Genomic DNA, 27,130 nt, shown 5'->3' with positions numbered 1-27,130 from the left:
CAAAGGGCAGGGGACAAATTTTGAATAACCCCTCCCCTCCTCTGACCCCATCCTCCTAACTCCTCTAACTACATAGTACATGGCCAAGATCTGGAACTAAATTTAACTCATTTCTTCTACAGAATTAGACCAAGAGATCATTCTTTGCTTGAAAAACTGCACTGTAGGTCCATTTTTATGAATGAAAGTAGTTTCCAATGGAATCAACAAACAAGACTATTCTAAAATAAAAATAATTGTTAAAAATTAAAATAATATTTTCACTTGGTATGATGTATTTAAATTGACATAATTGTTTCCTTTCAAATACACAATCACTCATTTATAAAATGTATAGAACAAAATCGTTTAGACCTTTAGGTGTTTCACATATGACAATTTGGGGGAGTGGGGTCAGTTGTAGGGTTTGAACTCTGGGTATTGTCCCTTAGCACTTCAGCTCAATGTTAGTGCTCTACACATGAGCCACAGTGCCACTTCTGGTTTTCTGGTGGATAATTGGAGATAAGAGTCTCACCATCTTTCCTGCCTGGGCTGGCGTTGAACCGAGACCCTCAGATCTCAGTCTCCTGAGTAGGTGGGCCTGTAATCCTGGCTATTCAGGAGGTTGAAACCTCTAATTCTACTTGGGAGACTGAGATCTGAGTATCAGTCACCGGCTTAACACCTGTAATCCTGGCTACTTAGGAGCTTCGGTCTGAGGATTTCAGTTTGAAGCCAGCCTGGGCAAAAAAAGTCTCTGAGATTCTTATCTCCAATGAACTACTCAGAAAAAGCTGGAAGTGGTGTTGTGGCTCAAATGATAGAACCCCAGCCTTGAACAAAATGAGGCTCAGAGACAGCACCTAGGCCCTGAGTTCAAGCACCAGAACCAACAAAACAAACAAGTAATAATAAAAACAAAAAACACCTGATAAACTGAACGTCATTAAAATGAAGGACATTTGCTGGCCACCAGTTGCTCATACCTGTAATCCTAGCTATCTAAGGAGGCTGAGATCTGAGAACTGTGGTTCAAAGCCAGCCTGGGCAGGAAGACTATGATACGCTTCAATAAATCATCAAAAAGCCAGAAACAGAGCTGAGGTTCAAGGGGTAAAGCACTAGCTTTGAGCAAAAAACCTCAGGGAAGTGCCCAGGCCCTGAATTCAACCCCTAGGACTAGTGCACATGCACACACACGTGTACACACACACAAACTTCTGCCCCTTGAAGATACAGCTGACTGAGGTTCTAGTCCTATCAAGATGCATTATTAAAATTGTCGTGTCTCTATGAAGCCTTCTGGTAACCCATTTCACCAGAAATTTGAGTAGCAGTAAGGTTAATGAGGTCATCATTTATAAAATCAGGAGTACAGATAAAGGCAAAGGTATGAAAGGTTCTGATCCTGTACTTGCTCATTAAAGATTGCAGCGAACTATGCTAGATGGAACATGGAGCATTGCTCTACACTTGCGAAAATGCCATTACTATGTGGCATGAATACATGTATCTGTGAGAAATAAAGGAAGAGAGGGAGAAAAGGGGAGGGGAGGGGAAGAAGGGAAAAGTTGTAGACTGTTAGAAAATATTTGCAAAACCAAAAACTGACAACATGTATCCACAATACAAACTAAAACTCATCCAAAAGACGGTACACAAGGTAAGTGAGTACCTGAAGAGCTCCTCCATATCCTTATTTAAATGGCTGAAAGTGAAACAACAAAACCTGACAATTCTGAGGGTTGGGGAGGACTGGGACCAACAAGTTATTATTATTTTTGTGCTGGAGATTGAACCCAGCAAACTAGAAATTCTCACACTATACCAAATGGAATTAAAAATATAATGTGCTGACAGCTTGGCAGTTTCTTATAATTTTAAGCACATACTTTGGGTCCTAATTAGGTATTTTTGTTATCCAAGAGAAATAAAACTTCAAGCCTGGGACTGGAAAGGTGGCTCAGTGGTAGAGTGCTTGCCTTGCATGCATGAGGCCCTGGGTTCAATTCCTCAGCACTGAAATGGCACTGTGGCTCAAGTGGTAGAGCGCTAGCCTTGAGCTGAAGAGCTGAGGGACAGTGCCCAGGCCCCATAACTGACAAAAAAAGCCTGGTGCTAGTGGCACACGCCTGTAATCCTAACTACAGATCTGAGGATCATGGTTCAAAGCTAGTCTGGGCAGAAAAGACTGTAAGACTCTTATCTCTAATTAACCACAAAAAGATGAAAGTGGAAATGTGGCTCAAGTGGTAGAGCATTAGCCTTGATCAAAAACAGCTCAGGGACAGTGCCTAAGCTCTGAGTTCAAGCTCCAGAACTGGCATGAGGAAAAAAAAATTTTAAGAAAAAAAATACTATAATGCTGCAAATAATTTGTTAAGAATGATGCCTCATAAAAAAAAAAAAGAATGATGCCTCATGTACAATGTAATTATAGCATAAGCTAATTTTAATGAACATACTGTATACATTTCAGAAAAAAATTACAGCAGAGATAAATTTGTACCATAAATCAAATTACAGTGTCACATCTCTTAAAAACAAAAAATTGCCTTATTTTTCAAAATATTTCTTGGTCAGGTATATCCTTTTTATTTTATTTTATTTTATTTTTTTTTTGGGGTCCGGTCGTGGGGCCTGAACTCTGGGCCTGGGCGCTGTCCCTCAGCTCTTCAGCTCAAGGCTAGCGCTCTACCACTATGAGCCACAGCGCCACTTCCGGCTTTTTTCTTTTTGCTTATGTGGTGCTGAGGAATCGAACCCAGGGCCTCGAGCATGCAAGGCAAGCGCTCTACCACTGAGCCACCTTCCCAGCCCGGTATATCCTTTTTAAAGGAAATGAAGAAACTATTTAAATGAGAACACTACAGACAATGCTGAGCCTGTGGCTCAATGGTAGAGTGCTTGCCTAACATTTCCAGAACCTGAGTTTGATCTTCAGCATCTCTAAAACAGTATCAACAACCAAAGGACACACCAAAAAAGCCTTTCATACTTTACCTTTTTTTCTTACAGTATTTAAAAGACCAATGTTTGCACATACCAAGAAAACAATTTTGTATCATTCCTTTGTTGGAAATGAGTAAAAGAATAAAAACAAAAAATGCTCTTATTAAATGTATTAAGTAGAGAATTAATTTACTGCTGAACTATCATGGCTATAAAATTTCCAAGTCCTTGAAATACTACTTTCTACTTATTGGTCTACTGCATTTCAGAAATCTCAGGAAAACAGCAGTAAAATAGTTCTTTGTTACATTTCTGACACAGGTGTTTGTTTCAAAAGCCTAAGAGTGGAATGGCAACTATTTTTCCTGTTGTTTACGGGTGGGAATAGAAAATTCCCCAACTAAACTCTGAGGAATACAATTTCCCACTAATAAAGCCAAAACTTATTAAAACATTCCAGATTACCTTTTAACCATCTTTTCCTCCTCTCATCAATTCAATATTCTCAGAGACTTTCAATCTACTTAAAAAATAACCACTCTCATTTACCTAGCACTAAAAATGTCTATAAAGCATCTTCATTATATATTGTCTATTTAATTCTCATCAAAATCTACTAGGAACCCCATTTCACAGTCCGAGCTTACCCAGCATGTAGGACTAGTTGTCCAAGGATAATACAGATCAGTAAGTGATAGGGCCAGCATTCAGGGATAAAAGATCACAATGCCAACAACTTACTCCAATGGCTCCAAAAGGTGAGAAAACAAATGCCAAAATACTAACACATGGTCCAGATGAAGTTTATACAGTATCATTGAATTACCTTTTGAACCTAGTTTCAAATTTTAATAATTGAAGTGCTGGATATAGAAGTTAAATTTGAAGTGTTTTCTCTCAATTTTATTCAAAAGCTTTTAGACATTACCAACAAGGTATTTTCTAAGTAACTGAATAAAACCTGATATATTCTTTTTTAGTACTGTATCCCTATAAATAAGTCAATTCTAGTTATGAAACAGCACTTTTTAGAATGAAACCATATTCTAGAATGAAGCAAGACTTTATAAAAACTAGGCACAAAACATAGCAGGAAAAAATTTAAAGGCAGCAAATGCCATACAATGTACCTACATATTCCACACTTTGAAAGGTGCTGTAAGATTACAATAAAGTTTAAGGACTGTCCTCTATTCAGTTCCTGTGGCTCATTTACAAACTGTGTAAAAACTGAGTGTATAAACTGAGTGAATTTGTTATCAGACTTAATTAAGACTTGATTCACTTTAATATGTTTTCACTATTGATCCTTCCACCCCAACTCCAACATTCTTCGAAACCTTTTTTGGTGGTTGTACTGGGGTTTAGAATTCAGGGCCTTGTTAAGTGCCAGCACTTTTTGCTTTAGTTATTTTACGGATGTAAAGTCTTTGCTTTTTTTTTTTTTTTTTTTTTTTGCCCAGAATGGCTTGGAACCCTGATCCTTTTAACTTGCCACTTTCAGACTGGCCTCCAACCATGATCCTCCCACTGTTGCCTCCTGTAAAAAAAAAATCTCTCTCCCTCTCTGCCAGTGTTGGAGCTTGAACTCTGGGCCCTGATTTTTTTTTTTTTTTTCTCAAGGATAGTACTCCCACTTGAGCGACAGTGCCACTTCTGGTATTTTTGAGTAATTTACTGGAGGTAAGAGTCTGGCTGTCTTCCCTGCCCAGGCTGGCTTCAAACAGCAATTCTCAGATCTCAGCCTCCTGAATAGCTAGGATTACAGGTGTGAGCCAATGGCACCCAGCAAAAATTTCTTTAAATATATTTTACCACAAAGGAAATGAGTTTGCATTATGTAGATATTTAACTTCTATGATATCAACCATAAGCCCTCAAGAGAAAAACAGTATTATAACAGCATGGACGTGGTCCCACTAAGTGCATGCATCTTCGCCAGGGAGCAAAGTATGACTATGGGAAAGTAACTGTCCACAGTTACGCCCATCTCTCTTCCTGTATGTATCTTGCCAGCTCTGATCCCAGTGTTTACAGCATTTTTTGTGTAACAATGCTCCTAATGCCGTCTAACTTCTTTACCTGGTGCTCACTGAAGAAACGTATTTTTGGAGATGCAATAAATTAATACTTGGAAATCTCTTTAGGGAAGTGTGTGTGTGTGTGTGTGCCAGCCAGTGTGTGTGTGTGTGTGTGTGTGTGTGTGTGTGTGTGTGTGTGTGTGTGTGTGTGTGTGTGTGTGTGTGTGTGTGTGTGTGTGTGTGTGTGTGTGTGTGTGTGTGTGTGTGTGTGTGTGTGTGTGTGTGTGTGTGTGTGCCAGCCAGTACTGAGTCTTGAACTCAGGGCCTTGAGCTCTTTCTTGTTCACAACTGGTGCTCTAATAAGCTACAGTCTCCAGTTCTCGCATTTTGCAGGTTAGAAGTCTGGATTTTTCTGCCCTGGCTGGCTTCAGTCAGGAATCATCAGATTTCAGTCTCCTGAGTAGAATTATAGGTGTGCGGCCACCATCTCTGCCAGGCTTATTTTTTTTTTTTTTAATTTTTTTATTGTAAAGATTCTATACAGAGGGTTACAGTTACATGAGTGGGGTAATGAGTACACTTCCTCTTGAACATTGTTACCCCCTCCATTGTTTTCTCCCTACCATCCCCTCCCTCCCTCCCTTCCCCAATTATTTTTAAGGTATGTGTACGTGCGGGCATGCTATGCCCATGCCAGTTCTGGGGCCTGACCTCAGAGCTTGGGTGATATCCCTGAGCTTTTCTGCTCAAAGCTAGCACTTTACTACTTGAGCCACAGCTCCACTTCTGGCTTTTTGCTGGCTAACTGGAGGTAAGTATCTCAAGAACTTTCCTGCCTGGGCTGGCTTTGAACTGTGACTCTTAGACCTCAGCCTCCTGAGTAAACAGGATTTTTAATGGTAATTTTATTAAGACCTATGAGGTTTTTTAGTGTCATGTATGCTAACTTCACAATCGAACTGGATCTCAACATGCAATTCTGGCAGAAATGTACTTTGTTATTATGACATAATATACTTCAAAACTAAAGGCCCTATTCACAAATTAGTTAGTTCCATATACCCTTTTTTTAGTCATCCTGAGTCCTTCAAATTGCCTTTCTGCATCTGTATCGTGGGACCTGACTTAACCCAATGTCATGGTTCCTTACTCTCACAGAACCAGCTAGAAGAAATTAAGTCGCATAGGCAATTCTCCCTCCAAGCTCATGGAGCTGGGAGCTGGAGACTTCCATTCAGTGAGCACTACATTACTATCAATTCTTTACTCTCCATCTAAAAGGAATTTTGTAGAGAGGAAGAAATTGGTCTTTAAAAAAGCAAATGTTAGGGCTGGGAAGGTGGCTCAGTGGTAGAGTGCTTACCTTGCATGCATGAGGCCCTGGGTTCAATTCCTCAGGACCACATAAGCAGACAAAGCCAGAAGTGGTGCTGTGGCTTGAGTGGTAGAGTGCTAGCCTTGAGCAAAAAGAAGCTCAAGGACAGTACCCAGGCCCTGAGTTCAAGCCCCAGGACTGGCAAAAACAAAAAAACAAACAGAAAACACCAAAACAAAGACCATTCATTTATGAATACATTATTTTATTTTTCTTTATCCCTTTCTTTCTTCTAGTACTAAAGATTTTTTTGTTTTTTTCATGTTTTGTTTGATCTCAAGGTCCACTTGAGCCAAACATCCAGCCCTTTCTTCCTTTTAGGGTTTTCTCCAGATACAGTCTTGCTTTTTTCTCCAGGCCAACCTCAGATGAAGGTCCTCCAACCTGTGGTACCCAGTATAGGTGGGACCATAGATGCATCCCCATTATCTACTTTTTTTTTTTTTTTGGGTCCGGTTGTGGGGCTGAACTCTGGGCCTGGGCGCTGTCCCTCAGCTCTTCAGCTCAAGGCTAGCGCTCTACCACTTGAGCCACAGTGCCACTTCCAGTTTTTTTCTTTTTGCTTATGTGGTGCTGAGGAATCGAACCCAGGGCCTCATGTATGCAAGGCAAGCACTCTACCACTGAGCCACCTTCCCAGCCCCCCATTATCTACTTATTGAGTTATTGAGATGAGGTCTCTCCATATCCCTATCTTTCAAGTAGCTAGAATTACAGCTGTGAGCTACTACATCTGGCTAAGCATTAGTACTAGCTTAAATCCTTTTTTTTCTGGTGTTACTGCAGCTTGAGCTGAGGGCAAGTGCTCTACTACTAGGGTCACATTCTCATCCCCACTTTTTTTTTCTTCAGTACTAATGCAGAATGACAAATGTATTTTACATTAAGAATTAGAAAGAGAACTTTCAAATTTTTGAATTAAAGTCAAAGTTGTCAGGTGCCTATAAATCCTAGCTATTTAGGAAGTTGAGACAGAATATCAAGGTTTAAAGCTCAGCAGGCGAGTCCATAAGACACTTATCTCCAGTGAGCCACCAAAAAGCTGAAAGTAGAGCTGTGGTTCAGGTGGTAGAGTGCCAGCTTTGAGCAAAAAAGCTAAGGGAGGGCTGGGCAGGTGGCTCAGTGGTAGAGTGCTTGCCTTGCATGCATGAGGCCCTGGGTTCGATTCCTCAGTACCACATAAGCAGAAAAAGTTGGAAGTGGGGCTGAGGCTCAAGTGGTAGCGTGCTAGCCTTGAGCTGAAGAGCTGAGGGACAGCGCCGAGGCCCAGAGTTCAGGCCCCACAACCGACAAAAAAAAAAAAAAAAAAAAAAGCTAAGGGACAGAGGCTGGGAATGTGGCTTAGTGGTAGAGTGTGTGCCTAGCATACATGAAGCCCTGGGTTCAATTCCTCAGTGCCACATACACAGAAAAAGCCAGAAGTGGAGCTGTGGTTCAAGTGGTAGAGTGCTAGCCTTGAGCAAAAGAAGCTCAGGGACAGTGCCCAGACCCTGAGTTCAAGCCCCAGGAATGGCAAAAAAAAACCCCAACAAAACAGCATTGTACCCAGACCAAGTTCAAGCCCCAATAACATAGAAAATAAAATAAAGTCATAAATCTAAGAATAATATCTTGGTGACCTTTCTGAAATGCTTTATAAAGTGCAAAAATTATTATTTATGCTTTTTTTTCACTTAATTAAAATATCGCCATTTCACCCAGCCCCAATGGCTCACACCTGAAATCCTAGCTACACAAGAAGCTGAGATCTGAGGATCATGGTTCGAAGCTAGTGCAGGCAAAATGTCTCTGTGAGACTCTTACTTCCAATTAACTACTAAAAAAATAAAAGTGGCACTGTGCCCCCCACAAGTGGTAGAGCACTAGCCTTGAGCATAAAGAGGCTTTGGGATAGCACTCAGGCCTGGAATCAAGCCCCAAACCACCACCACCACCACCACCACCAACAACAACAAAAACCAGTTTGTAGCTTCACAATAAAACTGATATTCAAGGGCTAAACTACCATCTCAAAACCTTTTCTGATCACAAGGAGAAATCTGAGACAAAAATCAGGCAGCCAAGCTGGGCGCCAGTGCGTCACACCTGTAATACTAGTTACTGAGGAGGCTGAGATCTGAGGAGCACGGTTCAAAGCCAGCCGGAGCAGGGCAGGAAAGTCCGTGAGACTCTTATCTCCAATAAACCACTAGAAAACCGGAAATGGCGCTGTGGCTCAAGAGGTAGAGCACTCGCCTTGAGCTGAAGAGCGCAGGGACGGTGCCCAAGTCCAGAGTTCAAGCCCCACAACCGACAAAAAAAAAAAAAGTCAGGTAGCCTTTTCCCAGAGCTTCACATGTGCACACATCTTAATGTAAAGTTGAAAGGGGCCATCCTGGGATCTTTGAAGTCCAGAAAATGAATTCCTGCCTTGAACATCACATAGGAAGACAGCCTGAAAACATAATGCCTCAGTATTCATTCAGGATCCAATGACATTGAGAGGCATATCAGACAGGTATTTGGAATTCTGAAATTGTAAGTGGAGGCTGCTGAATACCTTCTGTCATTAACTGCTCCTTGGCCATTGCAGCCAGGTTCTGTTAATCACCCATCACTGCTCTGCAATCCAGGAATGCCAGGCTGTGTGCCATTACAACCCTACCACCATCTCCACCTCTTATCTGGATTCTGCAACCTGCTTTGATCTCAGCTAGCCACTGCTGACAAGCAGTCATCCAGTTTGCCCTTCAATACTGTCAGTGACATAGGTCAGAGCTTCAGAAGGCAAACCTGAAAAATTACAAAAATTCTTTCCTAATTTGACAAAGCCTGGTCTTGTGCACATTAAATGCTGCCCTGGTCAACTTCTCCATCTACTTGCCAGTAAGTAACAAAATAACTTACTCAAAATACCTAATTCTAAAAATCTGCAGCCAAAAAAATAAATAAATAAAAATGAAGCCCTACTTTTTCAAACAGGAAAATCAGAATTATGCTGACAAGCACTTTTTATTTGGAGCTTAAAACAAGTGAGATTAGTTATTCACTTCAAGAAAGGATTCAGGGGCTGGGAAGGTGGCTCAGTGGTAGAGTGCTTGCCTTGCATGCATGAGGCCCTAGGTTCAATTCCTCAGCACCACATAAGCAGAAAAAGCCGGAAGTGGCCCTGAGGCTCAAGTGGTAGAGCGCTAGCCTTGAGCTGAAGAGCTGAGGGACAGTCCCCAGGCCCAGAGTTCAGGCCCCACGACAGACCCCCCCAAAAAAAGAAAGGATTCAGATGAAAAGGTTCATATGCACCCCATTTCCTAGCATTAGGCTCCTTTACACTGCATTACAACTGAAAATCCATTAGCATTAAAAGATTACAATTACAATAACAAATTAAAATTACTTAAAATTCATATCAGCTCTTACTGAAAATACTTTATCCTCTACATGTCTATTTTTGACCGATTTCATAACCAGCAATTATAATCAATACAACAATATAAATATAGTAGAAAGCATTATTTATTCATTAAAGCCTGGCTTTTGAGAATTACAAGTTGTCTCAGTCACCTTCAGCAGCTCCTTTTCAGCCATATTAAAAAAAAATCTTCCTAAAGACAAATATTTTTATAAAGTCTCTTTATCACATATAAGGCAAACTGATACAAACGCTTGTTCCCATTTAAAACAGGAAATGCAAATTACATTTGATATTTTCATCATTAAATAATCTCATGCCAGTGCGTCCATAGATATTTCAGCGACTAATTATCCCAACCAGATAAAACTGTTAACTGACAGTTAATTTGTTAACTCAGCAAAATGTAATTTTCAAAAGGGAGGGAGGGAGGACTCTCCCTGGAGCCTAACAAGGGGCAGCCCTAGGGAGGAGACTACCCTGCAAGGAGTTTTCCTTTAGTCCTTCAATAATTAAAAATTCCCTTTAGGATCACAAAGAAGGTCCACTTAAATGAATTCTGTAAGCCTTATCAGATTGCTATTTCAAACAATACTCTTAGTAAGAAATACATTCCCTGATAACTAACTTCTCTACTTTTCCTAATTGGCTTGAAGAGTTAAGTGCTGTTTAAAAGAAAACAGACAACAAAAACAGCCCAAGAAAGACAATCCCATACATACTACCTTACCACAACTACATTATACAGAGAAAGCTTTAGAACCCCAAGAAAGAAGTCCCCCTGAGTAATGACCTCCAGATTCATCTATTTGGTGGATCTTTCCTGGTGAAAATACTTCCATTCATCACAAAATATGTGGGGGGGGGGGAGGGAATGTTCTTAAGACTGTAAGCTATCCTACCATTTAACACCGGGTCCGAAGGCAGCCCGAATTAGTTCGAGTCGCCTTGTAGCACAGAGTTCGTTCTCTGGCTTGGTATTAGTATAAAACGGAATGCTCGAAATAGCTGACTTCCGAAACGCACCACGGAGACCCAGTTGGCCCCACAGTGCCCCACCCCGGGGTAGGAGTGGAGGCCGGGACGTGTTTTGTATTTCTGAATGCCGTCCCGTCACGTACAAGCAGACACTCCAGACCCGTGAGTGGCACATTTTCCAGTTCGATGGCGCACTGCCCTCCACACCAAGCCTCACCCACACCGGGGGGCGCGCCGAGGGGACGTGGAGCGTCCCCGATCGCAACACACCGTCTCCCCCGACCCACCCCACCCCACCCCGCACGGCTTCCAACGGCAGGATCGGCCGCGGAGAAGAGCTCAGGAGTCCGCCCGCCTCCCTAACGGGCAGGCTGCACTTAGGAAAACCCTGAAGAATGGAACCGAACAGATGCCAAGGGGGACAGGTCTCCCGGCTTAAACATTGCCAGATTTCCCTTTTTTTTCCTCCAGAGCCGGGGACGCGAGGCGCGGATCCGCGGCGCCCCCCCCTCCCCGTCGACGGCCTCGGGCCCCCGTCCCCTCCCCCCTCCCCGCGCTGCGGGAGTCGGTGCGCGGACGCGGTGAGGGTGCTACTCACCGAGTTTTTCCACCAACTTAAGCATCACCCCTCCGATGTGCACCTCCCCGGTCACCCGGAGGGTGACGTCGCGGTTCAGGTCCGTCACGTGCACACTCAGTTCCCACGTCCCGTCCGCGTAGCAGCCATCTGGCATCCTTATCCCGTCCAGGGCCATGGCTCCTTCCTGCGAGCGTGGAGGAAATGGCTCTCGTCAGCGTCAAAGGAAGACCAATCCCCCCCGAGCTCGCGGCGTGGGCCGGGAGAGGGCGGAGGACCCGTGCCAACGCCGAGGGAGCGAGGACCGACCAGCGGGCTGGCGGGCGCGCCCGGGTCCCGGTCCCGGTCCCGGTCCCAGTCCCAGCCCTAGACCCGGCCCCGGCCCGCGCGGCCCTCTGCGGCCCCGGCGTCGCCTGTGCTACACAGCCCGCGCCTAGCGGACCTCGGCGGCTTCTCCAGCCGGCCGCAGCCTGGCGCCCGCGGCTCCCCGCCCCTCCGGCCGGACCTCAGCCGGGCCCGGGTGACTCACCGTGCGCTCCGAGCGCTCGGGGTACGGGGCGCGCGCGGCAACAGGCGGGCGCGAAGGCGGCGGCGACCGCGTCCTGCTCCACAGCCGGCGAGGCGCACCGTCCCAGCCCGGCTCGAGTGGCTAATGGAGTCCCGTCGTCGCAGCCCCTCGCCTGGCTCCCCGCGCTCCACCCCTCTCTACCCGCCCCTCCTTCCCAGTCCACCCGGGCTGGGCGCGTCCGCTCCCCCCCCCCCCCCGCCCTCCTTCTCCTCCTTCTCCTCCCCCCCCCTCGGCCCTCAGAGCCGCCCCGCGCTCCGCGGGCCAGGAGGAGGGGGGCAGCGCGGCGGGGCGGGGCCCCGGGGCGGGGAGGGGTCGGAGGGGGGGGGAGGAGGGGCGGGGCCGGTGGGCGCCGGAGGCCGCGGCGGCAATCTCAGCGCGCTGCCCTTTTATGGAAGAGAAGGACCCGGCGCAGGGATGGAATCCAACATCCGGGCTTTGGGCGGCGGGTTCTGGGGAGGGGGAGCGCGGGGAGCGCGGGCGGCCTCTCCGGGGACGCGGCTGGCCGGCGGGGCGCGCCGCAGGTTAGCGGAGCGCGGGGTGCGGGCTGGGTGCGCCCCCCCCAAGGGACGGTGCGTCCCCTCGCTCCCCACAGTAGGGTGGACGGGAGAGAAGGGGGCTTGTCCGTGAGAAAAGGCCACAGGAAATTCCCAGGGCCGGGACGATGGGGGGGTAGGGGGGGGATGCGGTCTTCCCGCCCCCTTCCCACCCCTGGAGCGGATCCAGAAGTGTCCCCGTGGTGAGGGGCGCCGTCTCGCCCCCAGGAGCTGGAGAGAGGATTGGGGTGGTGCACGAACTCCCCAAAGTCCACGCAAGCTCCCTGAGCACCCCCACGGAGGAATGAGGATCCCCCCGAGGGAGGGGAAGCGCCCCAACCGCGCTGCCAGCGAAGCCCGGCACCGAGGACGGAAGCCCCCACCCGAGGCGACTCCGGGGCGGCCTCCCACGTCTTCCTCCCAGGGAGAAGCCCTGGCTGCGGTGGCTGGGCTCCCAGTCGCGTCCTTCGGCCTGGACGTGCCCTGCGCGCGCCTGTGTGCAGCCCCTCCTCCCCCGGCCACTGGGAACCTCAATTGTAGATGGAGGGACCTCGTGGACCCCGCCACCGCCGCGCTCGGAAGGGATTCCACTCGCCCCGTGCCTGCAGGCCCAGGGGAGAAGGGAAGAACTTTACCTGTGGCGGACTGGCCGGGGATGATGATCAGCCCGGTTCCTTGGCCTCTGCACAGTGCCTGCTGCGCTGTGTAGACGGGACTACTCACAAGCAGCAACCCAGGCAGACTGCCTTACTAGCAAATGCACGACTCCAAAATATCCAGGGCAGGAAAGACTCCCTAACAGATACCGCAAAAGATGCCCGTTTTCTAAGTCGCTTGGTCTCCAACTGTCCCAACCGGGCAAATAATCCAGTGTTCTTGCTCCACAGCTGGAGGGTAGAGCCTGAAGAAAGCGGGTGGGACTCTTAAGTGAACACAGTAAAATTTAGTCAAAATGCCAGAGGTTTGGCACACACACACACAAATAGGAGAAACCACTATAGTGAATTTAAGCTAGTCATCATGGAGAAATTGATGCGTTGTTTCTAGTCTTGCTGCTCTCCAATTATTCCTACCCATGAATGTTCCAAAGCGTTCATGGAGGCACAATATAATTGTCTAAGAAGGAAGAAGTGTTTATGTAAATTATGATGTTAAAAGAACATAGACTAGGGTGAACAAATGCAGCAAAGGTACTCACTAGACACTATGTTGAAAATATACAACTTGTGGATGGGCTTGGGTGAGAAAAATTGGGTGAGGGGAAGGGGTGACATTGTCCAAAAAGAAATGTACTCTTTACCTGACCTATGTGACTGTAGCCAACCTCTATACATCGCCTTTACAATAGCAATTAAAAAATTTAAATACACAGAAAAACGTAATGAAATAGGGAAATCCTTGTGAGGGTAAAAAAAAAAAAACTACATGAAGCTATGAAATCAAGAGATTATCTGGTTTTAAATATCAGAGAAAACCTAGGCTCATACCTATAACCCTAGCTACTTAGTAGGCCGAGATCTGAGAATCCTGAAGCTAGTTCAGGCAGACAAATCTGAGAGACTTAGTTCTAATTAATCAGCAAAAAGCCAGAAGCAGAAGTGTAGCTCTAGTAATAGAGTCCTGTCTTGAACAAAATAAACCTAGACAGAGCACCAGGCCCTGAGTTCTAGACCCAGTAGTGGAACTCATTAAAAAAAAAAAAAAAAAGAAAAAAAGCTGGAGGCTGAGATCTGAGGACCAGGACTTGAAGCCAGCCAGGGCAGGAAAGTCCATGAGACAAGGTCCACAGCTACCTAAAAAGCTGGACATGGAGCCGTAGGTCAACTTTGAGCAAAAGGTTCTAACCTTGAGCAAAAGGGGCCCTGAATTCAAGCTCCAGGAATAGCGCACGCACACACGCACACACACACACACACACACACACACACACACACACACACACACACACACACACACACACACACACACACACACACACACACACACACACACACACACACACCAGAACAAAAGAGGGAAAGAAACTCACCAAACTCACCATCTTGGGGTTGAAATCATGAGAGGTTTATTTTTCTCATACTTATTTTCTATAAACTCACAAACCACGTTTAGGTGTTTTCTATTACCATCAAGCTTGGCATCCAGTGTCACAATTTCTCTGTCCATGCAATTGCATTCACCATGGCAGAGTGGCTAAATCAGCTGCAGGACTCCTGGGTAAGGATATTTAGAGGTTTCCTTTTGTGTTTTTAGTATCCACAAATAAAATTGAAGTTCTTTAAGAGCAGAGATTTTCAATCCTTTGCACTGTACATGCATTATGAATATGTTGGAACAAGAAAAATAGAAAAACATGCCAGTACCACATCCATACAGATGTCAAAGAATCTATAGGTTTATCCCATGGAGAAAATTAGAAGAAAATTTATTAAAAAATAGAAGAAATTTACACTTTAAAGTTTTAAGTATTTCTGCCATCTTATATAGCAACGTATAAAGGATTCATAAACATGATAACACACATTATGTTTAATACAAAACAGAAACGAGATTGGGGGTCAGAGAATTAGAAGAGTAGGCTAGGGATTTAAAATGGGTCTGGAAATGAGTTTCAGAATTGCACTGTAATGACTTGTGCATGTACTCCAGTAAGCTGGGAATAACTGCAGCTTCTCAAATTGTGTATGTGTGTCTGTGTTGGTAGTGGGGCTTGAACTCAGGATCCCCACTTTTGTATAGCTTTTTGGCTCAAGGCTGGCACTCTACCACTTGAGCAACACTTCCAGTTTCTGCTTTTTGCTAGCTAATTGGCCATAAGAGTCTCTTAGATTTGTCTGCCTAGATTGGGTTTGAACCTCAATCCTCACAACTCGGCCTCCTGAGTAGCTAGGATTAAAGGTGAGAGCCACAGGTACCAGCTTCAAACATGTGTTTATAAAACCAAAAACCTGCTGGTGCTGGTGGTTCACACCTGTAACCCTAGCTACTTAGGAGGCTGAGATCTGAGGATCTCAGTTCAAAGCCAGCCTGAGTAGGAAAGTGCATGAGTTCCTTGTCTCCAAAAAAACTGGAAGTGGAACTGTGGCTTAAGTGGTACAGTAGCTAGCCCTGAGCAAAGGAAGCTCAGGGACAATGCTTAGGCCCTGAATTCAAGCCCCAGGATGGGGGGAGAGGGGCGGGGGGGGGGGGGGGGAAGAAAGGAAAAAAAAAAAAAAAGCAAGCAAGATGTTTAAGCAGTGTGTGCACCAGGAGGCAGTTAAGTACCACAGGAGGAGTATAGATCAGGGTGGGCACAGCTGTTCCTTCAGGCTTTGGTTTTGAGCATTTCAAGCTGTTGCTGCTTTGAAGATTAACAAGGAGCCAGTTCTAAACCTCTGAAGCCAGGAATGTTTTTGTTTTTTGAGCTTATCAAGTGAGGTCTTCGAGTGCATTTCTTAAATATTTACTTCCACATTCTGTTTCCAATGTATTTCATGCAGGACCTCATCAGAAACTCCCCCACCCTAACTAGGCCCCCTAAGATGATGTGATACTTATGGTACTTACATCATACTGAGAAGTAGCCGACAATGCCAGTGTTTGGAAGAACAGCTCACGCATTAAAAGCAGCAATATCCAAATAAGGTGCCAAGCACTGGACTTAGATTTAGACCAAATGATATCTCACAGAGCTGCAGTCAAACGCAGCCCTGGGTCATTGTAATCCTCAGATTGACTTCAGCTTTTCCACTGAGCCTCTTGGTTCTATTCTCTAACACAAAATTTCTAAAAGGTTTGAACGAAGAAAAGAAGTCAGAGATAAGAGAAAGTATGCTTTTTCATATGCTTGTGTAAAAGGGGCTTAAATTTGTAATAGGAAGTCACAAAGGTGAAATGTCATGAATCATTCCTGCCAAACACTAGGTGAGCCTCATTCTTCTTGCCAAACTCGGCAAAACTGATAGTGAGAAAGAATCATGGGAAGTAGGCTGTGACTTCTGAGTGGGAAGGAAGCTTACAGAAGCACTTGGCGGGAATTAGTAGAGATTCCTTGTAGAAATCAAGAAAAGGTAGGTATGGGTGGCTCACTCCTGTAATCCTAATCCTACCTATTCAGGAGGGTGAGATCTGAGGATTGCTGTTTGAAGTCAGTTGGGGCAGGGCAGTCAGTGAGACTCTTATCCTCAGTTAACCAGAAAAAAAAAAAGCCAGAAGTGAAGCTGTGGCTCAAGTGGTAGAGTGCCAGACTTGAGTGAAAAAGTAAGGGACGGTACCCAGGCTTTGAGTTTAAGCTACAGTACTCACACAACAACAATGAAGGAGGGAGGAGGAGGAGGAAGAGGAAGAATAAGAAGTCAGACTAACCCCTTTGAAACCTTGGCTTCTTAGGACATCAAGGAATAAGTAACAAAAGGAAAATTAAAGGAATTCTATTTCATCAAAATGTTAGAGTCTAGGAATGTAGCCAGCCCATTGCTAGGGCACTTGCCTGGGGAATGCTAGCACTACAAAAGTCAACCAACCATATTATTTTGAGGAAAATATTTGCAAATACTATATCTATTAAGGGACTTGGATCTAGAGTAATATAAAGACCCATTAAAACTTCACAGTAACCCAAGACAAATAATTTAAAATAGGCAAAGAACATGAGTAGATAGAAGGCATAAAATTGGCTAATCTGCACATAAAAACACACTTGAGCAGTATGTTCTGGTGGCTCATGCCCTAATCATAGTTACTCAGGAGGCTGAGATCTGAGGATTGTGGTTAGAAGCCAATTCCAGCCAGGAAATCTTCAATTAATCACCAAAGAGCTGGAAATGGAGAGCTATGGCTCAAGTGGTAGTGTCAGCTTTGAGTGAAAAAGCTAAGGGACAGCTCCCAGGTCCTGAATTCAAATACTAGTACACACACAAAATAAGATACTTGACATCATTAGTCAACAGGGAAATGCAAATCAAAATCTCAGAGAGATAGCACTTCCTCTCCACTGGAAATACTGGAAGAAAAAATATGACAATGGCAGCTAGATCTGGAGAAACCTCCATTCTTACACATTGCTGAAGCAAAATGGTCAGTTCTACTGTAAACCAGTTTGGCAGTTCCCTTGTAAAGTAAACATGCTATGGTCAGAATGTTCATGTCTCCACTGAATTCCTGTTGAAACCTTCCTCTCTAGAGGATGGTAGTAAGAAGTGTAGATTCCAGTTAGATCATGAAATCTCTCCTTTGATTATATCACTAACTCTCTTAAAAGGGGTGGCAGGCAAAACATTTTTTACTCTTTACCTGACTTCACTGTAACCCCCTGTACATCACCTTTATAGTAACAATAAAAAATATTTACACCAGGTGCTGGTGGCTCATACCTGTAATCTTAGCTACTCAGGAGATCTGAAGATCGAAGTTCAAAGCCAGTCCAGGAAGGAAAGTCCATGAGACTGTTATCTCTAATAAACTACTCAGAAAAAGCCAGAAGTGGCACCATGGCTCAAATGGTAAGCGCTAGCCTTGAGCAAAAGAAGCTCATGGACAGAGCCCAGGCCCAGAGTTCAAACCCCAGGACCAGCAAACATAAAATAAAATAAAATTTAAATAAATAAATAAATAAAAAGAACGGGGTGGTGGTGGTGTAAGGTGCACAGCTAGAACACAACCAAAAGGGTGCTCTCAGCAGACCCAAAGCTGGACTTCTCAGCTTCTAAAGCTGTGAGAAATAGATGCTTCTGTTTATAAGCATCCAATTTAGTGTTATTTTGAAGCCTAAATGGATCAAGCATCATAGGACCCCCTAATTTTACTCCTAAGTATACATTTGCAAGAGGATTGAAAATATACATAAAACCTTGTATCCATGGGCTGGGGATGCATGCAACTCAATTGGGGGGGAGCACTTACCCTGGGTTTGATTCTCCAGCCTGGAAAAAGCAGACAAAACAAAATAACCAACCAACCAACCAAATAACAACAACAACCCACATAACTTAAAACCTTGTGTATGAGAAATATTAGGATAGACAAAACCAAAGACGTAGAAAGTAGATTTGTGGCCATCAGGAGGGGGGTGAGATGTAAAAAGAGAGTGGGCAATAGTCCTAATGGGTGCAATGTTTATTTGGGGGGTGACAAAATATTCTGCAATTAGTAGTGATTGTTGCATGTTTCTGAGAAATCTCACTGAATTACAGTAGATTTTGTGGTGTGTGAATTATGCCTCAGTAAAGCTCTAATTTAAAAGCAATGATTCATTTTTAAAAAATGAGAAGGGAGAAAAAATAAAGGCTAGATTGTGAAGCACAGATCCATTCTGAGGTCTGGTATAGTGTGGACTTCGAAAGGTCATTAGCACAGATACCTCATAACTGAAATCCTAGCTACTCAGGAGGCTAACATCTGAGGACTGTGGAAGCCATCCAGGACAGGAAAGACCATTAGTCTTTTACCTCTAACTAACCACAAAAGCCAGAAGTGAAACTGTGGCTTAAGTGGTAGAGCATAGCCTTGAACTAAAAACTTCAGAGATAGCACCCAGACTCTCAGTTCAAATTCTAGTATAGGTGCGCATGCGTGCATACACACACACACACACACACACACACACACACACACACACACACACACACACACACACACACACACACACATTATTAGCAACCTGGTGCTGGTGGTTCATACCTATAATCCTAACTACCCAGGAGATGTTTGAAAGCTTCCTGAGCTGACAAATTGGAGACTTTGATCTCCAATTAATCAGGCAAAAGCTGAAAGTGGAGGTGTGGCTCAAATGGTACAGCACCATTGAGCAAAAACCAAGTGAACACACAAGGCCCTGAGTTCAAGGCTTAGTACTGATGCATGTGTGCACGCTTATTCACACGCTTGCGCTGGCACACGTGCACTCGCATGCGCGCGCGCACACACACACACACACAAGTTATTAGCAAAGTGATGGGATGTTTTATGGAGAGGAATGTTTTATGGGATTATATGAGAGGCAGAAGTCAACTTGCTTGCTTCCCAGCCAAGAGAAAGAAGGAGGAAATGCCAGAGAAATGATGGAGAGAGGACAGAAAGTTACACTCTGAGGTTGAAACCCTAACACCATTTGACGGTTGCTGTATGGTAGGCTTCCATGTCATAAAGTCAATGTCCAAAGATTAATCTAGTAATATGTATGTATGTATGTATGTATGTATGTATGTATGTATAGATAGATAGATAGATAGATAGATGCATGATGAAATAGGTACTAAGATTCAGAAGCTTGATTTGGAATCTGTTCACAACTTAGATTGAGAAAGAAAAAAATACAACAACTAAAACACTTTAACTGGTATGTTAAATAATAGAATGAGGTATGTAGAAGATTCCAAAAGGATTATTATTTAAAAAAATCTCCCAGGCAGATGCTGGTTACTCACACTTGTAATCCTAGCTACTCAGGAGACTGAGATCTGAAGATCACAGTTCAGGCAGGAAATTTTGTGAGCCTCTTAGGCTCTTGACTCTTAGACTCTTGCTCCAATTAACTATCAGAAAACTGGAAGTGGATCTGTGGCTTAAAGTGGTAGAAAGCTAGCCTTGACCAAAAAGATCTCAGGTCAAGCCTCATAACCTCAAAAAATAAAATAAACAAGCAGAGTATTTGTAATGGTCTTTTTTTTTGTAATGGTCTTTAAATGTGCTATGCTTTAAATGTACCTTAAATATCCTCAAAATAACCCTGAGGGTAGTAGTAGTAGTAGTAATAGTAATAGTTGTTACTATCCTTATTTAATAAAGTTAACTGATGGCTACATTTGTTATCTAGATATATAAATTGTTATAAATCAAACTGCTGGCATTTGCAAGCATTGAGATTAGAATTTAGGCCTAAAAAAGTGGTTAGAAATCCTTCAAAGTTTTTATATTTAAATGACCAGGAGAACAGGGGAGCAATGAACTGGAAAATGATATTTGTAGATGCTGATTTCAGGGATGAGAGAAAGATGAGGAAATTTTATAAAATGTCTAACTGCTGCTGCTGGAATTATATCCTACAGTAAAACTAAGAGAGAAATTAGATATATAAGCCTGGTGATCTTGGGAGCGGATCAGAAAGCACTGGGAAATCAGTACACAGGTGAGCTATAAGGAATGGCTCAACCCCCTCATTGAGACTAGGGCAGAAGCAGGAAGAAAAGTCATCTAAGGTAACAGAAGGATCAGAGGGGGAAAAATCAGGTTAGTCCAGTAACAGGCAAGGAAAGAAAATAAAGGGAATCAATTTCAAGAAGGAAAAGATTGTGGTCAGCAGTATCGAATGATGCAGAAGAGGACAACAGAGACTGGTGACAATTACTGTTGACCTTGAAGAGGACAGTTCTAGAGTTCCAAGAGGTCCTGGGCAGCAGCAAAACAAGAAACAAGATTGTAATTTGAAGGGACAGCAGAAGCAAAGATGTTGCCCACCCAACCGTCCCCCCCCCCAAAAAAAATAAAAGAGACCTGAGCATAAGACTCTGGACAATACAAGGAGGAAATGATTGCTTAAAATCAAAACCAAGATTTCTCATTGGGATAATTCCAAAAGATATGAGGGAAATTGGAGTGAACACTGCCAAGCCAGTAGAAATACACAGTAATTTGCAAAGACAGGAAGGGTTAGTGGGAGGCTCTGAATACCCTGTAACAGTGAAAAGGCTGTCAGGATAGAGAAAATTGAGGTCTAAATGTATTTAAACAAATACCATCAATATTAGTCTGTGAAGAGGGTGGGGCTGGTTGGGTTATTGTGCTGCTCAGATGAACGCCCTCCAGGAGGTCAGATCTGGGTGGGGATGTAAGAAAGGAAGGATGTGATCGAGAAAGATTATCTTGGTTCAACTAGGGCAGAGATTGAGAGGCCCATAAGGGAAAGTCAGTGGTTACATCATAGGTGCAGAGGGCCCATACTACAGGTGTGCTCAGGGTGGGGTAGGGAATCCACTGGTCTGAGACAGCCAGTATGGCCAATGCTGTGTGTCACTGGAAGGACACAGGCCAAGAGGCCAGTTTCTACAGCTGCTTCCATCCTATAATGCAAAACATTACCCCAATTAGAGTTTGTTTGTTAATAAATATTCTAGGCCTCCCTGCTGATTTTACTGGGATTGTCCAGTTGGTTCCTTCTAGTTTCTGGTGGCAGGTAAACTCTTAACTCCCAACCCCCATTCTGAGAATCAATTTCTACCTCTTGCTCTTTGTATTATAAGGCTCTTTTCAAATGCATACAGTCTCTATTCTATCCAAGCCAGAAGTTGCAGTACCACTAAAAGAGCCAAACCAGAAAGTCACCAGCATTTCCAATTACCCTGGGGCCAACTCAGTCCAACTTGACAGGACAAAAGTGCTTTTATCAGCTAGGTCTTAAGAAGGTATTCTCAGGTGACAGAGAACTGGCCAATAGCTGAACATTGCCATCTGGTGCCTGGGAGGTGTCATTGTAAATCTTCTCTCTCCCTTGAATTAATTTCCATTAATAGCTCATGAAGAATTTATTAAGCATTGGAAATGGTGTAAAACAAAAAGAAAAACAAAAAAACCTCCTGGTAGAAATTCAGCAATATGGATAATGTTTGCAAGTCTGTATAGTAAGTGAAATAAGCCAGTCACACTCGCACACACACAAAAACAAATAACAGATGTGGTCCAGTTATATGAGGTACTTAAGAGTAGTCAAAATATGGAAAGGACATTTAGAAGAAGGTGGTTTTGGATGGGCTGGGAAGGGGTGAGTGAGATGTTGATAGAGGTGACATTGATCAAGACATGTTTTATTCATAAACTTCTTTGTTGAATGACAAATCCACTGTACAACTACTTAAAGATAATAATTTTTGCCAGGTGCCGGTGGCTCACGCCTGTAATCCTAGCTACTCAGGAGGCTGAGATCTGAGGATCGCGGTTCAAAGCCAGCCTGGGCAGGAGAGACCGTGAGACTCCTATCTCCAATAAACCACCAGAAAACCGGAAGTGGCGCTGTAGCTCAAGTGGTAGAGCGCTCGCCTTGAGCTGAAGAGCTGAGGGACAGCACCCAGGCCCAGAGTTCAAGCCCCACGACCGACAAAAAAAAAAAAAAAAAAAGATAATAAAAAGGTTTCCAGGGGAGAGAAATTGGGGGTTATTGGTGGGTAGCACAATATTATGAATGAATTTAACTGTAAACTGAAAAATAGTTAAGGAGGAAAATATTACATGTTTTACCCCAATAAAAACTGGATTTTTTAAAAAAGCTGTGTGCCAGTGGCACATACTTGTAATCCTACCTATTCAGGAGGCTGAGATCTGCGGATCTTGGTTCAATGCTAGCCCAAGCAAGCAAATCTGAGGAAGTCAGATTAATTTCCAACTAACTAGCAAAAAGCTGGACGTGGAGGCATGGGTTAAGTAGTAGAGCATTAGTCGTGAGTGGAAACCAGGTGAGAGTGTGAAGCCCTGAGTTCAAGCTGTAATATTGGCACAAAAAAAAAAAGTTGAAAAAAGCTGTTCACTTGGGATCCAGTCTCTCTGTAGGATTGTCTTCTTGGAGATACCCTATTCCCATATGACTCATTTTTCCTGCTGTAGCTAATTTCTCCCCTTATTTTTAGGTCATTCTTCTTGTCCTATTCAAAAACTCTACTATCTCTAGTTCCAAAACATAGAAAATAAGCTGTCTTGATTACACATATCCCTCCACTACCTATTTAATGCAATAGTCTTCTTAAACAAATAAAAAACCCCACTCACTTGGGATGCGTATGTGTAGGATCCCTATGTCTTTAATTCTAAATTACCTCCCACACTTAGGCCAGGCCTCTAAAGCAAACAAGAATTTATGCCTCTTGGACTTAAAAATAAGTGTTTTTGATCTGAAAGTAATGAAGAAGCAGTAAATGACAGAAAAGATCTCTAATCTTCCTTTTTGCTCATGATAGCAGAGAAATTCTGCACTGGAAACAAAGTCTAACTCTTGACTCACACTAGAGCCTAGATGTGATACTGGAGGGAGGATCCATTCGTTTTCTTCCCACAGTTTCTTATCCTTTGAAGTCTAAAACAGCTTTCTTTCATCCTGTCAGTTCTCAGCTATCTCTCCCCCTCCCCCTTTCTCTCTTTCCTCCCCCTCCCTCTCCTATTTATATTTTCTCTCTTTTCCTCTCCGCAGCAACCCCATCCCCCCCCCCCATCTATCTGTCATCTTATCATCTGTCTTTCTGTTCCCAGGAATTGAACCTGTGCATGCCAGGCAAGTGCTCTACCACTGAGCTATGCTCACTACCCCACTCCCACCCCCCGTCCCCCCCAAGCCCTCTGGGTTGGGTGGAGGTGGGATATTAGTTGTTTGCTTGTTTTGTGGTACTGGGAATTGAACCCAGGGCCTTAAGCTTTGCAGAGAAGTGCTCTATTATTCACACCACAACACACCCCTGTTTGTTCTATTTTGAAGATGCCATATAAACTAGAGTTCTCAGTCACCACTTGGAGTTGTTTAATTTGAAGTTTTTCCCACATGATGGGTACCATGTATATTTATAGACGTGTTCTTTTCTTTCTGTCTGTGTGGTGCGTGTGCCTGTCTGTGTGTCTGTCTGTCTCTGTGTACCAGACCTGGAGCTTGAATTCAGTGCTGTCCCTGAGCTTTTGTGCTCTACCATTTGAGCTATAGCTCTACTTCCGGAGTTTTGTGGTTAATTGGAGATAAGGGTTTCACAGATTTTCCCTGTTCAGGCTGTCTTTGAACCACAATCCTCAAATCTCAACCTCTTGAATAACTAGGATCACAGGTGTGAGCCACCAGCACCTGGCATACCATACTCCCCCCCCCCTTTTCTTAATCTATTCTTTCGGGGGGAGGTTATGGGGCTTGAACCCAGGGCCTAGGCACTGTCCCTGAGATTTTTTTGCTCAAGGCTAGTGCTCTGCCTCTTTGAGCCACAGTGTCACTTCTCGTTTTCTGGGGATTAATTGGAGATAAGAGTCTCATGGACTTTCCTGCCCGGGCTGGCTTTGAACCACGATCCTCAGATCTCAGCCCCCTGAGTAGCTAGGATTACAGGCGTGAGCCACCAGTGCCCAGCAATCTATCTTTTATTATAGGTGTCCCAGCTAAGAACTATCAGATGTTAAGGAAAAATCACTTTACTTCCTCAACCCTTTTTAACACTTTACTAATTTTTTTTGGCCAGTCCTGGGGCTTGAACTCAGGGTCATATTCTGGATATTGCCATATCCTGTTTTGTTTCCACCTGTCTGTCCATTCTTCCTTGTTGGCTTTTCCTGTAGCTTAGCTTTAAATTCAGCTTGCTCTAGAGCTCTGTCTAGGACCTGTTTTGTTTTCTGCATACATGTCCTCTCCAGCTAATCTCTTCCTATCTTTAGGCTTAATTAAGGTACTATAACTGAAAACCCCCAAGATTTTACCCCAGATCTGTCCCTTGTGGCTCCAGAATTACAGATCCACCTGTAACAGACACGTTGAACTCTTCTTGCAGTGGGATTCAGAGCTTTTTCTCTAATATCTGTTCCTGTTCCAACATTGTTCATCTCATCAAGTGTTACCATTATACCTATTTGCTCAAACAAACAAACAAAAAATCAGCCCTGATTTTTCCACTTCCCTGAACTGCCTTTCTCCAGTGACTAATTTAGCACTGAGTTCTGTTAGTCTGTCTCTAAAATGGATCCAAATGGATTCACCTCTCTCCATCTCCACCATCCCTCCCTAGTCTTCCCTCTTTATTCAGTGGCTCCTAATTGCTCCATCAACTCCTCCCCCTCCAATCCATTACCTAGTCCAGTATCTAGGATAAGCCTCTATCTCAATACTTTACTCTCTTCTTAGGAGCATCAGCAGCTTCATCGCACTTAGAATGAAACTCAAAGTTTTTGCCACAGCTTGAAAGACCTCCCATATTCTGACCTGCTCCACTCCTCTGACCTGCTGGCTGTGTCCATCAGACAAAACCCTATTTTTCCATCTTAGCACATACCACTCTTCTTGCCCTGGAACTTCTCTGTGGCTTTCTGTTTCTCAGCTCAGAACTGTTTTACTTCCCAGTTACCTTCTATCCTTGGCTACTTTTGTTTGGTATAAGACATCAGATATTTGAAATGATCACATATTTGTTCATTTATCTCCATGCCCTTTCCATCATTGGAGTGTGAGCTCCTTTAAACAGAGGAACTCCAGGTACATGCACTCTTAGAAGGCCATTAGAGCTTAGACTAGGAGTGACACATTGCTGTTTCTTGGGCCCACTGGTGCAGATACTAGTGCGACATCTTTGAGAGCTGAGCCATGAGCAAGTGTATCATTGTGCAGAAGTGGCCTGTTCTCATCTTTCCATTCACCTCCACTGTCCTTCAGTAGTCCTTCTGGCCCCTGCCAACCTACTCCTATTTTCCACTAACTGAAATCATCAGGACATAGCCCTCTGACATACTCTAACAGACATCCAAACCCCTTGTGCCTGCACAAGATGTCCTCTTGTCCATCAGGCAGAATGGGTGTTCCTGCTCCCATCAGAGCATAGTCTACCTGAACCTGCATCCCCTTCCCCAGGTGTCTCCATCCATCGGAGCTTCAGATTCCCTAAGAGTCTCCATCCATTGGAGCTTCAGATTCTCTCCTTAACACAGACTTTTATTGGGGGGGCGTCTGATTGTGGGGCCTGAACTCTGGGCCTGAGCGCTGTCCCTCAGCTCTTCAAGGCTAGCACTCTACCACTTGAACCACAGCACTACTTCTGGCTTTTTCTTCTTATGTGGTGCTGAGGAATCGAACCCAGGGCCTCATGCACGCAAGGCAAGCACTTTACCATTGAGCCACTTTCCCAGCTCTTAACACAGAATTTTGTTCCTGTGTTAGTACCAGGGCTTGAACTCAGGGCTTCAAGCTCTCATTTTGGCTTTTCCCACTTACACTGGTGATGTACCACTCAGGCCACTTCTCCAGTCTAGTTTGTTTTCTGGTTAATTGGAGATAGAGTTCGTTGGAGTTTTCTGCCTGGGCTGGTTTTGAACTGTGATTCTCACATCCCAGTCTACTGAGTAATTTGGTGTGAGCCACTGGTGCCTAGCCTGACTTTAAAAAAAAATAAGTTTTATTAATGCTTATACATAATGGGGTCGCAGAAAATAGCTTGGCTATAATTGAAGAGACTGGACACAGGCACTTACTTCTCTGCTGAGGAAATAAGGAAACAAAGTTGCAGCTTGTTAAACTGTGTTTATGGGAAGCCACTGTTCATACTGAGCAAACCAATATGGAGTTACTAGAGTAAGAACCCATGGTTCTAATCAAACAACTTGAAATGTCAAAATGATTTTTCTAAAACACAGGAGAAACACACCACCATTAGACTGGATTTGATTTATCTGAAGAAGCACAAGGGCATCTCCTGTTAAAACAAGGGCATCTCCTGTTAAAATAACAACAAAACCCCTTTGGGAAGCTGGGTGCCTGAGGCTCAAACTTTTAATCCTAGTTCTCAGGAGATGAGAAAAAGAAGTCTTCAAATAGAATCTTCTTCAGTCTTCAAATTAGATCTTTCTATAGCTAGATTATGAAGGTTGCACTTGGGTTGGAGAGGCTATACTTTAAAAGATAAACACATAAAATCAGAATTAAAGAAAAATAGGGGCTGGGATGTGGCTTAGTGGTAGAGTGCTTGCTTAGCATGCATAAAACCCTGGGTTTGATTCTTCAGCACCACATAAACAGAAAAAGCCGGAAGTGGAGTTGTGGCTCAGGGGGCAGAGTGCTGGCCTTG

At 44.1% G+C, this 27,130-nt stretch overlaps 1 protein-coding gene across 5 annotated transcripts in view; it reads right to left on the bottom strand.

The window, feature by feature from the left end:
- Nucleotides 1-13,092, bottom strand: part of LOC138815810 (fermitin family homolog 2) — a 74,375-nt gene extending 61,283 nt beyond the window's left edge. For 2 of the 5 annotated variants that reach the window (XM_070005166.1, XM_070005165.1), the window contains exons 1-2: nt 11,803-11,951; nt 11,295-11,460 (exon numbers count right to left, since the gene is read on the bottom strand). In XM_070005166.1, coding sequence (XP_069861267.1) covers nt 11,295-11,451 — 157 coding nt within the window. In that variant the 5' untranslated portion in view covers nt 11,452-11,460; nt 11,803-11,951. Of the gene's footprint in view, nt 1-11,294; nt 11,461-11,802; nt 11,953-13,009 lie in introns of those variants that run through there. The other 3 variants (XM_070005163.1, XM_070005162.1, XM_070005167.1) reach the window with 3 other exon arrangements.
- Between the last annotated feature and the right edge of the window lie 14,038 nt (nt 13,093-27,130).

Source organism: Dipodomys merriami, unplaced genomic scaffold (assembly GCF_024711535.1).
Source record: "Dipodomys merriami isolate MVZ:Mamm:240054 unplaced genomic scaffold, mDipMer1.0.p SCAF_670, whole genome shotgun sequence".
Classification (NCBI taxonomy): domain Eukaryota; kingdom Metazoa; phylum Chordata; class Mammalia; order Rodentia; family Heteromyidae; genus Dipodomys; species Dipodomys merriami.
This window is presented reverse-complemented; position numbering and strand designations above follow the sequence as displayed.